This window comes from Eublepharis macularius, chromosome 3 (assembly GCF_028583425.1).
Source record: "Eublepharis macularius isolate TG4126 chromosome 3, MPM_Emac_v1.0, whole genome shotgun sequence".
NCBI lineage: Eukaryota > Metazoa > Chordata > Lepidosauria > Squamata > Eublepharidae > Eublepharis > Eublepharis macularius.
Window position 1 is genome coordinate 65,763,610 of NC_072792.1, and position 13,968 is coordinate 65,777,577.

The 13,968-nt window shown below is 42.9% G+C and overlaps 1 protein-coding gene across 2 annotated transcripts in view; it reads right to left on the reverse strand.

Annotated features, from left to right (window-relative positions):
- Positions 1–13,968, reverse strand: part of ARHGAP6 (Rho GTPase activating protein 6) — a 317,422-nt gene that overhangs the window by 9,633 nt on the left and 293,821 nt on the right. For both annotated transcript variants that reach the window (XM_054973322.1, XM_054973323.1), the window contains exons 7-9: positions 13,355–13,505; positions 12,224–12,372; positions 10,469–10,648 (exon numbers count right to left, since the gene is read on the reverse strand). In XM_054973322.1, the coding sequence (XP_054829297.1) occupies positions 10,469–10,648; positions 12,224–12,372; positions 13,355–13,505 (480 nt within the window). The remainder of the gene's footprint in view (positions 1–10,468; positions 10,649–12,223; positions 12,373–13,354; positions 13,506–13,968) is intronic.

The window sequence follows — 13,968 nt, forward strand, 5'->3', positions numbered from 1 at the left end:
CCAGGAATACGTCACAGCCAGTAACCGATAGGTAGACCCCATCACCTCATAGAGGTTGGTGAATTCAGTGGGTATAAATAAGGGCCACTTTATTAACTCAACCTTAACAATAAACCTGTCATTGCGGCAAGGGTTCTAACTGCGGTACAGGTCAAGCCCTGGGGTCCCACAGGACCTCCACCGTGACCTGTCTGGGCGAGCCCCCACTGCCCCGGGGGTGTTCCATCCTATGGATGGCTGGGACCTGGCAGCCAGGCAAGTGGTTCTCCCTGAAAAGCTCCAACCTCCACAGCCGTGGAGCCTGGGGGTGGCCTTGTCCAGGGTCCCCACCAGGCAGTCTGCCCTCACAGCTGGCAGCCGTACAGCCTCACCAACTGCTCAAGACAGACCCCAATTCCCACCTAGTGGGAATGTGCCAAAGGGGGTCACCAGCCCGCACCCTTGAGCCAAAGTCATTCCCATCCAGGTGAATGATCATAACAGGAGGTGGATGATTGCACCTCCCCTCAAAGCATCAGGCCACTACTTGCTCGGGCGGTGCAAGCCTGTGTGAGCCTGTACGGAAAGGGCCATGCCCTGTAATTCAAGGTCAACACCGTCCAGGCAAATGACCGGTACGTAAGGCAGAAGTCTGCACCTCCCCTCAAAGCATCAGGCCACTACTTGCCTAGGCACTGCAAGCCTGTGTGAGCCTGTAAGGAAAGGGCCGAGCCCTGTAATTCAAGGTCAACACCCTCCAGGCGAATGATCAGTACATGAGGCGGAAGTCCGCACCTCCCCTCAAAGCATCAGGCCACTTCTTGCTTGGGCGCTGCAAGCCTGTGTGAGCCTGTAAGGAAAGGGCCGAGCCCTGTAATTCAAGGTCAACACCCTCCAGGCGAATGACCAGTACGTGAGGCGGAAGTCCGCACCTCCCCTCAAAGCATCAGGCCACTACTTGCCTGGGCGCTGCAAGCCTGTGTGAGCCTGTAAGGAAAGGGCCAGGCCCTGTAGTTCAAGGTCAACACCCTTCAGGCGAATGACCAGTACGTGAGGCCGAAGATCGCACCTCTCCTCAAAGCATTAGGCCACTACTTGCCTGGGGAGTGCAAGCCAGTATGACCTAAAAGGAAAGGGCCATGTGAGCCGAAGTCATCATCCCCCTGGGGAATAACCAGGATGTGAGGCAAGGAGAGGGCTATGCTCTGTGAGCCTAGATCACCCCCCCCCCCGGTTAATGACAGGGATGTGAGGCAGAGGTCCACACCTCCTCTTGGAACATCAAGCCACTACTTTCCTGGGTGTTGCAAGCCTCCATGAGTCTGTAATGTAAGTGAGCCACGGTCATCACCCCAGGTGAATGACCAGGATGTGAGGCGAAGGTCCGCACCTACCCTCTAGGCATCAGGCCACTACGTGCCTGGGTGGTGCAAGCCTGCATGAGCCTGTAGAGAAAGGGGGCATGCCCTGTGAGACGATGTTAGGTGAAGGACCACAGCTCCCCATGAGTCATTAAACTCACTACCGGCTGGAGAGCAGCAAGTTCGTGTAAGCCAATAGTAAATGGGCATGCCATGACCCTGAGGTCACCCAGGTGACCCCCCCTTGCCACCTAAACTGCAGCACTGAAGCATAAATGGTCTCCATAACTCTTTTTTTGGGGGGGTGACATGAGAACATGGACTGCCCCTTGAATTGTCACACCAAAAGTGAACAGCGTGGCAGACAAACTCCCTCACCACAAAACACCACCACTAAGATTTAGAGACCAAGAAACATCAGAGCTAACCTGAAAATTCTGCCTCTAAGAGCAGGTCCCCCTTCAAAAAAGCAATCCCATTAAAGCAGTTGGATAACTTAACTCATCCGACACTGCCAAATCCTCCCTGATACCCCTACAAAACTTAAGCATGTGATGAAGAACCTATGGCCTCAAGTAAGGGTCCCAAGAAACTCTCTAGCAGGTGCCATCACTCTATAGGCAAAATTAACCCTCGCAACGGCCAGAACTTGCAGAGCCCTCACGTGCCACAAAAGCTGGAGTGCTCAAAGGCCACTAAAAGACAGTGCACTCCCTTAGAAGAGCCTTGACTGTAAGATTACCCGTATGATATTGCCCTAAGGGAAAACCAATAACATAAAATCTTTGAGATGGTGAGTGAACGGCAGGCCCAATATCACATTTTGCCATTTAATTGCAGACCCCACATCACCAAGCCACTTTGACTGCTGGCCAAAGGACCTATATGCGGAAAAATAGGGGCATCCAAAAAACAAAGGGGGGGGCAGCACCCTGCTCTCAGCACACTCCCTTGCTATTTTGTACCACGACCCTGAACAGGAATCGAGCAGGCAAATATGTCTTTGGCTCCGCCCATCTAGCAAAGCCCTTGGATGCCTAGGAAATGCCCAACTGCCTTTCCTTCTTCCAGGGCTGCAAACACGGCCCCTGTCCAAGCTGCAGTGCTGCCGTCCAGGTGGGCCGAATTATACTGCCCATGGCAATTCTCACAATTTGTTCTTAGCAATATATAGAAATTAATTTATGTCTGATGTGGGCTATAAGCACATAGAAACTTGAATGTGCAAAGAACCTGTAAGAACTCAAGTATCATCATCTTCTCCAATGGACTTCTCCAACTGAAAATAGAGTATTTCTACTAATGATAATAACTCTGAACAAACTTGTCCTAAAGTAATCAAAACAAAATACAGTTCTTCCCTTCCTTTTGTTATGTGCCTGTGTTGTGGTCACTCAGTATGATGAAACGGGGGAAATGGAAGCTGCTTCTTGGGTGGTACACCCAGCAACTGGCCTCCTCTACTCTTCTAATCCTTGGAAGAGTGAGGCATTTTAGCCCGCAATTAGAAGATATCTTCAGAGAGATGCTATAGGTAAATCTTGTTTCTTCCCTGGGGTTCTCCCAGCCCTGAACATCTTATGAAAGCTTTCTAAAATAACTCCAGACACCCCAAACAAGGCAAATTATATTTATTTTGTTTTTACAAACTGCAGAGGCTGTGATCTAAAGTGTCATCTTTATGGAATGTTTAGGTGATTTTAAACATTTTTTAAAAAAAAAACCAAAAGGAAAAGAAATGGCCCCTCCTGCCCAAACATTCTTCTATTTCCTTCATAATTGTTGTATTTTATAAAAGCATACATTGAGAGAGTCACAGTAAAAACTACTTGTGATGCTGAGTAACAAGTGGGTTTGGTCCCTAGAATCTACCTTGAGTATATGTACACCCCATGCAGCTTTTTTTAAAGGGGAAATTGAGGTTTGACTCTTTACAAATGTGCTGAAATCACTAGCAGGCTGCTGGTAATAATCCATTTAAGAAATGCAAACAATACTTAGTAATATTCCTTCTGAAAAACAGAACAATGCTGACCTTATAATAAACCTGCGCAGTAGGCCAAATATCACATTCTGTTCTACTGGATTTTATTTCGCAGATCTTGCTCCAGTTTCAATGCTGAAGCTAGTCACACAGCTGGAGGAGCAAGAAAAAACTTGGCAGCATCGCATTTAGTTTATCCTGTGGCTGCATGCTCGCATCCAAGTGTTTCTCTATTTGAAAGTAGTACAAATGTCAAACTCTTAACTATAAACAGCAGTCCTGGCCTCTTCCTACTCTCTAGGGTTTGAAAACAATTTGCTGATACTCAATAGGAAAATATCAGAGTATGATACATTGAAATCTCTCCCTCTTTCTCTAATATGCGTGTTTGTGTGTACAGCGCATCAAATGTGCTATACCAATAGAGAGAGGTATGAGCCTTGTTCTGCTCCCATAGAGAATGTTAATGCAAGATGAAAACAATGCCTTGTGGAAATTTATTTAAAATGAAGCAATAAGTATAAACAGCTTGATACCAATATGCTTGGGACTGAGATTTTGAGCTTTACCCACTGAAAGGCTCCAATTTGTATAACACTGGCAATAGCAGGAAGAATCACTAAAGAAATGTTTTCCCACTACAGAAACGTATATATGTATCTGCTGTCAAACTGACATATATCAACAGCACCCTCTAATTATAAACATCGCATTTGAAACTGTTTTGTTCCTATGTCACTTGGTTTGGCATGCTGAACTAAAAGGAATTTATCTACTTTGAGCAAAAATGCTCTTAAAAGAGCCAAAAAAGTCCTGTTTTGTTTCATTTCAAAATGGAAGCAAGAAAGAAACAGCAGAATAAAAATGTTCAGGATAAAATGGATTACATCAAAGCTAACTAGTCTCTCAATCCCAGATTTTTGTTTTGAGATGTACCACTCTTGAAAATGTTGAAGCTATGTAAAAAAAACAACTCTTTATCCTTATAAAAAAGCAAGAGTCCAGTAGCACCTATATGACTAATAACGTTTGTGGTAGGGTATGAGCTTTCGTGAGCCACACAGGTTTCTGAAGAAGTGAGCTGTGGTTCACGAAAGCTCATATCCTACCACTGGACTCTTGCTCTTTTCTACTGCTACAGACAGGCTAACATGGCTACCCATCTCAATTTATCCTATTTGTTTGAAAACAGAAATTCAATTATATACAGTATTTAACAAATATAATTTGTACACCCCTGGGATTAGACCAATTCATGGAGGAAAGGTTAGTCAATAGCTGTTGGACATGGTTACTAAAGGGAACCTCCATATAATTAACCTCTAAACACCAGTGCTGGAAGGCAACATCAGGGAGAGCCACTGGCCCATCAGAGCGACTTGCTGCTGGCTCCGTGAAAGGCAATCCTGGACTAGAGGGGACACCTGTCTACTCCAGCAAGGCACCTGTTAGGTTCTTATGTCATGAGAACACAAAACTATTACATGTCTAACACAACATTTAAAATTGTATTGTTTGGCATGTTTATGAAATATAAAAGTATGTGTTCATTTTATTGAGACTATAAACATAAATATATCAAGTGTTAGAAAGCGAGCTACAAACTATTATAATTTAAGGTACCTTTGTGTGCTTGCTAGTCTGTAAATTAAAGTTTCTAGATTTTATCTGGAAATCAACTGTACAATCTGTACACCAGTACACCCAGTTAAAAAGTGAAGCCCTTGTATGGATGTTTTTAGAACAAGTGTAGGCATGTATGAATGCATTCCTAAGCTTGTTGACTTCCAGGTGGAGCCTGAAGTTCTCCTAGAATTGTAGCTCATCTCCAAAATACAGAGATCAGTTCCCCTTGGATGAAATAGCAGCTTCAGAGGGTAAGTTCTATGGCACTGCATCCCTGCTAAGCTCCCTGTCCTTTTCAGGCTCTTCCCTCCGTAGGCACTGCCACCAAATCTCCAGGAATTTCCCAGGCCACAATTGGTAACCCTATACCTGATCATGCATAGGAGAGTGAAATAAGCAGGCCATAGGAGTGCAGGGGTCCCTGGGAATAACAAGTAGCAGCACTACAATCACTGTGTTTGAATTCAAGATGTTTGCTTCAGTGAACTGATATGTAGCAATATAATTTTATAACTGTGCTTTAACAAATGATTTTATTAATGCACATTTTCTTCATGCACATTAAAAAACGTTTCCATTCAGGTCTGTGGAGAAAGACCCCAGACTTTCATATCTTCCAACCTTTGATGGGATTCAGTTGACCCTGGCTGACTCAGTTAAGAACCTAGGGGTTAAACTCGATCCAGTATTGCTGCTGGAGAAGCAAGTAAATGCAGCTGCAAAAAAAGGCTTTTTCACAACTCAGACTAGTCTGGAAGATGGCCCCCTACCTTGACACAGCTGACCTGGCCACCTGGTTTCATGGCACAGTAACATCAAGATTTGATTACTGTAATGCACTCTGCAAAAGCTTACCCTCAAATCTGACTGGGAGATTCCAGCTGGTGCAGAACGCTGCAGCCCATTTACTCTCAGGAGCTAGATGGAGCATGCATATCACTCCCATTCTGCAGTCACTCTATTAGCTTCCCATCAGTTATCAGGCTCAATTCAAGGTTATAACTATCACATTCAAAGCCCTTCAAAGTCTCGGCTCCTAATTAGAGATGGGCACGAAATGGGAAAAAATGAAACAAGCATTTCGAATCACAAACTTTCATGAAATTGTCCCATTTCGTGCAACGATTCATTAGTTTCGTGATTCGTCAGAACCCAGGGCACTTCAGCAGGCTCTCCTCCACCCACCCTCACCCAACAAGCCAGCAAGAACAAATGCTCTAAATAAGAATATAAGCAAAGAAAATTAAAGGGAAAAAGGTAGGCCTCAGTCAAGCTAGGCCCCAGAGCCAGGCAATGCACTGAGACTGGGGTTGGGTGGGGTGGAGGAAAGAAGACACCCTCACCCAACGACCTTCCCAGCAAGGCCAAGAGCTGAAAATAAGTAAGAGGCTTTTCAGTCTCTTAAAGCAGCAGCAAATCCAGCCAAAAGCTCCCAATTCCACTCTCTCACTCCAGATCCCAGCAACAGGTCCTCCTCCTCTCTCTGTCTACTGGAACTGAAAAGCACGAGGCAGAGGGCTGTGCTTTATATAAGAAATACTCGCATAGAGCAGAACAGGAGGTCACTGGTTGCCAGAAAGACCTGCCTAACAGGATTTGGAGGGATGAGATTGGTGTTCCCTTGGCTACAGAAGGCCCATCTCCTCAGTTGCCTAGGGGATTAACCCCCCTGCTCCTTGCTGTATAGGGCAAAATGGAAGCTCTCCAGTTTGCAGGAAGAGCTGCCTATCAAGGTTATGTGGGCTAAGACTGGGGTTTCCAATGCAACGAAAGGTCTGCAGACATTCCGGGCCTATGTTGCCTAGGGAATCAATGGATTGGCACCAGTCTGTCTGGCATCACGAATCATTCACGAATGGAATGAATTGGCCCCCAAAGTCGTGAATTTCATGAAAACTGTAGCCCCACGAAACACATTTCACAAAATACGAATCGGCCCGATTCGTCGTGAAATTTGATTCGTATTTCGATTTGTACCCATGTCTATTCCTAATATCTGTGCCACCACCTCTCCCATGTTCCACCACTATGTTTGCTCATTTGGAGAGGGCCTTCTGCAGGTATTGCCCTGCAGCTGGGCAAAATCAACTGCTGTCTGCACACACACTTTCTCTGTGGTAGCCCACTTTATGGAATGGCTTGCCTGAGGAGATCAGGAAAGCTCCCCCTCTTCTGGATTTCTGCAAACTATGCAAAATTGAAATATTCAGGAGCACTTTCTACCCAGAGTATAGAGTTGTGTTGTAAGAAGTAACTCAGAGACATGCTTTGATAGGAACAGGGACTATATGCTACTCTGTTGGATACTGTCTGCTGATATAGACATATGCCTACTAGGGGTTTTCCACATTGCTAAATATGCCATGTAAATTAGATATGCTTTGCTTCAGAAAGATTTAATCTCTTTGCATGGCTTTATGCTTATTTTTCAAATTTTCTGCTACCATATCATACTGTATCTCTTTCACTGAATGTTCAAACTGATGTTCATTTTTGTTCTCTGCTCAGTTAATGTCCTAGCTGTTGATTATGTTGTATTTTCAGTTGCAGTGTGTAATCTATTTTGAATCTCAAGGAGAAAGGCGGATGATAAATAAATAAAATCTCTAAGCAGTTAAAAATTAAATGCATGCCTGAGGAATAATATGATTTAATGTTCTGTTCTATAAACTCTTCCTAAGACAGGAAAGAAAATAATAGTTCTTTATCAACATTTACTGTATTTTTCAATTTACTGCAACAAAAATTGTTGTTGCTAACAGATGATTAGGAATGTTCACAGAAGTCCTATGCCACACTTCCCTTACAATGAAAAGGGATGAAAAATGTTCCTGATCCACAAAAACACAACAGCACAAAATCTATTTAATCGTTCATTGAAATCAGGACAGGAGGAGTCTCAAGAGTCTTTATGACCCCAGAAGTCTATGTATTCCTCTCTCTTTACTTTAGTGATATTTTAACTGCTAGGGATTTGCAGCAAAACAATATGGTAGAACAAAACGAACCACTGCAGGCTCAAGGTAGTTGACTACATTTTACTCTACATTAACCACACTCTGAAGTTAGAAAGCCAACGTAACAGATAATGGGCAGGTTAGAAAACCTTCCCTTGATGTGTTGTTTATTTATGCAGAGGTTTTAAATTTTTTAATATACGGGGAAGCAGTTCAAAGTAATACAGCCCATTCTACTACTTCATTCTGCTGCATCTGTACACGGATCCAGAACTACCTCAATATTCTAGGTGTTTACCTCTTTATAAGGCAGTATGAAGCTGCCATAATACTAAACAGAATGTAGCAGTCACATTATCTATGACCTGATGCTTTCAATTAGAATTGCCAAGGATTGAACCTGGGACCTTTTGCATGGAAAAACAGATGCTCTGCCGCCGAGCCCCACCACATACCACCATCTTCCACTAAACAATCACAATAGCACAGAATACACTGTTTTACAGAAACAGGATGTAATTACAAAATAGTACAAAATAATGAGTGCTGGGGAAATGAATTCTCCTTGCAGGAGACTCCAGCCTTGAGGAAAGGCACAGAGTGGTCATAAATCATATTTACTTAACAAAAAAGATTGTGTGGAAAGGCTCTAACTCAACCATTAAATTTGACTTACTCTCTTGTACTGTGTTGTGTTATAACCCACACTCAAATGAGGCCAAGTGAGCCAAAGACATACTCAGTTTTTAACCATCATATTGACCACATTAATCCCACTGTGGGAAACTGTTAATTGTCTAGATACCTGCTGATGAATTTCTATATCAATGCATAAACTTAAAGGTTTTAATTTTTTTTCTTTTTGTTTTTCTTTTACAAACTACCATCACTTCAGGACAATAAATCAATACTTCTCATGGAGTTTCTTGTTTCATAACTGTGCTCCTATGGAATTAAATACTTGAACAGTAATGATAACAGATTAAATGTGTTAGCAGCTGAAAAACCAAGCATGCAAACTCTTGTTCTTATCCCATGATGAAATTCTGTGTAAATTCACCTTGTATAAATTACCTGTCTCCTTTTAGAGCAATGTTTTGGCACAAGTTATAGAGAATTAATTGGAAGTCTATATCAATGCAATATACTTTATGGGGCTACACAAATCAGAAACACAAATCAGAAATTGCTAATGGTGTCAAATGCTGCTGGTTGCCTATTGATCAGGGCAAGGTGGTGTTCACATATTCAGACAATTTTGAGAGAAGTAACTGGCTTCAACTTTGCTTCCTTGTTCAGTTCAAAGCATTGGTTTATGACCTGGGACTGGCATTTAAAGATTTTACTTCCTGTGTATAAGTCCACACATCAACAGATACTTCCAGCATTCCTCCTGGCAGTGTCTAGCATTTGTTTGACCTTGTTCAGCACTTGCTAGGCTGTGGATTGTCTCTTACAGCCTATGGACAAGGAATGTACAACTTCCCGACAGACATTCCATAGGGTGTTCAAGATAACACTATTCTTCTGGGCTTTTAATAGTCACTTCATGTTAATAATATTGTTAATGGCTGCCTTTGTGTTGTCATAGACCACCTTGTTATCACATGGGAAGATGAGCTGTCATCAGAGGAAGACAACATCCTGTCCCCAAGACCCACCTTGGCAGTCCCCTCCTATGAAGCAGATTCCACAGGGACTCCCAAAGAGACCCTGCATCAGCACCGGCACTGCCCTGAGATAGCAGGGCCCCCAAACTAGAAGGTGCCAGCATGGACCCATCTGCTGCCAGCCCTGCATCTCCCAAAGGACCCCAGGAGTAAAGAAAGCAAAGGGGCTAAGGAAGAGGCCTGAACCAGGCACAGGAGTGTATGCTTGGCAGCATAATCCCTACCACCTGCTGAGAAAGTATCAAGAGACCATGAAGTTATTGCACAATCCAAGCTCCACCACTCCTTATGAATAGAGAAACTGACCCAGCTTGGAGAAAGGAGCCTAATGTGGGATCCAGCATCACTTGTAGTAGATGCAGAGAAGTTAGCCGTGTTAGTCTGTGGTAGCAAAATCAAAAAGAGTCCAGTAGCACCTTTAAGACTAACCAATTTTATTTTAGCATAAGCTTTTGAGAATCAAGTTCTCTTCGTCAGATGAAAATCCCAATTTGAGGCTGCATTGAGGCTGTAGCTAATGTTGGATCAGCTTGTCTGTAGTCTTGCTTATTACCCCAGCAGTTGTTTGCAATGTTCGTTGTAGAGTCCTGGAACCTTGTCACCTGATTCATTAGACTGCCTTGGATTTGCCTCTGGAATATGTTATCTGACTCTGTACTGAGGCTTTGGATCACCTATTCGACTTTAGATCCTGTTACTTGACTGTGACCCTAGAACCACTATGGTCAGGGACCCTATTGTTGCCAGGACTTGCCTCCCGCCTGGTGAGCATTTTAAGTATTGAAAGAGTTAACTGTTTTGTCCTAAATCATTGGTTGTACATGGTTTTGGAATTTTTGAAAGCCAGGATATAAATTTCAAAACAAATAAATAAAGCAAGTTTTGACTTACCATGAAAAGCATTTCATAGTTTTCTATCATCTTCTGTACTACAGCAATGATTGCAGTACTCTCCTCAGCACGAGCAGTACTTTGAACTGTGAATTCTTTGTCTGTAGTTTTCAGCTTGTGCAACAGATTAGGCCCAAATATAGTGGCTAGATTAAGTGATGTCATCTTATTGCCAGGAATCTAGAAATAAAACAATAGAATTCGACCCTTCTTCAGAAATGACTACCTAATTTCTTTAGTTAACCAGATTAAGGCCCAGCATTCCAAGAGGCACTTGTACCATCTGCTATTTTTAAAAAAAATGAAGACTCAACATTCATTCTCAACAGGATAAGACATCTTTACACTATCTCTATGCTCGCAATCAGGTTAGCTGTTTCCATTAAATGAGAATGCTTGAAGATGATCAGTTTAAAAGCTAATCAACGAGTTATACTGATTATCCAAAAATGCTGTAAATTGCCTTGCCATGGATGTATCTCAGTGCCCAGAAATCCTGCATCAAATCACCAACTGCCACATCACGTTGCAGATTTCTGCTTCATCAGTGATGGCATCTGGGAATCAGTACTGCTGAAAAGGGAAATTATCCAGCATGTTCACTAGCTCGTTACATTATGTTCCAGGTGAAGCTGTGTCAGGTCATTCCGACATGTACATTGGGCTGGACAGTCAGGTAGACGAGCAACAGTATAATGACAAATTCCTTCCTTCCTCTTTTGCACTTTTGCCGCGCAAGAAAAATGTTGCTGCTTTCAAACTTGGCAGCTTTTTTCAGCTGATAGAAGGAGGATTCTGTTCCCATCAGCTGAAAAAAGCTGCTTTCAAACAGGGCAGTTTTTTCAGCTAATGGGAGAGGGAGGAGGGACCCCCTCCTCCCCCTCCTTTGAGCTGAAAAAAGTGGAAGGGGGTTTGAAACCACCACACATTTCTTGCTGCTCAAGTATTGCTGCTTTCAAAGCCAGCAGCTTTTTTCAGCTGACAGGAGGGGGATTCTTCTCCCCTCAGCTGAGAAGCCGCCGGCATTTGCAAATGGCAAAAGAAGTGCTTCTTTGAGCTTCAGTGTGCTCCCTAAAGATTCCTGAATCTTTACGGAGCATACCGAAGCATTTAAACACCATGCTCAGAACCCGAGGGGGTGCACACCTCTAGTGACAAACCAAAAAACTAACCACACGAACTGGCCTAAAATTTGTCACTGTTCGTCAGAACCCATTTGCGAACCATGGTTCGTGACAAGCTTTGATTTGTATTTCGGTTCAGGCCCATCTCTAGTCTAGATCATGAACAAGTCATCGATTTTACATTCTTTCCCTTTTATGCTTAGCCTTCTTCTTTGTATCAAGTTTAGTACTAACCACGCTGTCTAAAATAATCTATAGTTCACACTTTCCCACCATACCATGTTCCAAAACCCTCTTCAAACCACGGTTTTGGATTCTAGCCATAGTGCGCATAATTTCTTCAATCAGCTGAAATTTTGCTTACGATCTAACCTATAATCCTTTCCTCTATCTGTAGTTGGAAAATATTTAAAGATAACAATGAATACCTACAAAAGTTTTCAGTTTCAAAGAATATATTTTCCTTCTGTATACCATGTAAAAATACCAGTCCTACTATAGACTGTGATCCCTTTTTTACTTCATTATTGTTTTACCGTAGAAAAAGCAAAAGTTATATTGCAAAGTAAGCAAAGGTACAGAAATAGTTTTCAGATCTTCAAAATAACATGATTTAATGTTGTGATTTTACCTCCTGGCTGTCTTGATCTATTCTGTCCTCTGCATGGCTAGCCACAGTGGCAAGGAACTGGAGGAGTCTATGCAAGGTGTCACAGTTGCAAGGAGGTAGAAGATAGATAAGAAGTTGCAGAGTGCTTAGTTGTTCATGGGGCTCTAATACTGCAACAGAAAAATATGTCCACATATGCTTGAGTATATAATGCTACTCTCAAGTAGGAGTCATATGAAAATTTAAACATCCATTTCAAAAATACAAAGTTTGAAATAAAGACTGAAAGTATCCTACACATTGTTTAGAACAGAAGTAGTTAGGAACAAATCTCAAAAGCTGCTCCTAGAGCTTTTACATGGCATGTGGATACTAGATACTAGCTGCTGTAGCGGAGTGGTTAAGTGGTTGAGCAATCTGCTGGTTTGGATCCCACTACATGAGCTCAGTAGGTGGCCTTGGGTAAGCCACTCCTCTCAGCCCCAGCTCTCCAGCTGTATTGGGGGGGATAATAACAACACTGACTTTTTTCACCACTTTGACGGAGGCACTAATATAAGAGCAGTCATTATTATTAGAGCATCAGGGTGCTGAAGTGTTTAGAGTGTTGGACAAGGATATGGGAGAGCCAGATTTGAATCCACACTCTACTATAAGAGCTTACTGGGTGCATTTGGGTCAGTCACACATTCTCATTGAAGGAGAGAAAAAAATGTAACTAGGGTTGCCAGGTCTCCCTGTCCTCCCAGTGAGAGGTGGGGCCCCTGGCACCTACCTGCCTCGTTGTCTTTCATGCATGCACTTCTGGACTCATGCGATGACATCACTTCTGGGAAGTGATGTCATCATGTGGGCTCCCCCACTCCACAGGGGGGACTAATTGGGCCTGAATTGATCCGGGCCTGAATTGGCCTGGATCGGGCCTGAATTGGTCCAGAACAGATAGGCCTCATGGGAGCGTGCCCCCAGGAGGCCCGTGCCTCCTCTGCCAACCAGGTAAGTGGGGGGTACGGGATGGAGGATGAAAGGGGGGGATCCCTCACCCCCAGAGGGGGACTAACAACCTTAAATGTAACCCACTTTGGGTTCCCATTGGGTAGTGTGCATTTTATTGATAAATCAGTAAAAACAAAGGAGGTTGCCATTGCTCACAGAGGGTATTGATGAAAGGAGTATACAGTTCCCTAGTAAGCAGTGGATCAGGCATGTCGCGAAGAAATTCCTTTAATAAAGCTGCCACATCATGGATGCTGTGTTCTTCATCCAGTATGACATCTACACCACGATCAAACTCTTCACGTAACTAGAAAAATCAACAAAAGAAAGGTCATATCCACAGTTCTACATTACACTGCATGGTTTATGCAGGGTATCACTGGTACATACTGCTCTTTTATCTATTAAGAGCAACACTTGAAAGACAATGTAAAGGAAAACCCTTTAAAGTTCTATGCCATATAACTCTACTGCAATGCAACAAATGGTAATATTAATTCAGGCAGTTACAGTGAACACAGCCAGATCTGTATCTTGGGTTTTTTGATGGTGTAACTACAACTGGGTGAAGATGAAGTTTAACAGAAATCAAAGACAGATATTTGGTTTGGTATATTTGGTAGGATGCCTTGGGTTGAATTTGCCTTTAAAAATGGCAGTATACAAAGATGTTTGTTATTTTGACAACCTTTTGTTCTTCCAATGCTACTGAATAATAAAATGAATGCATAACAAAAATTGCTTCAAGGTTGGTCTGAGTTTTTTAATTA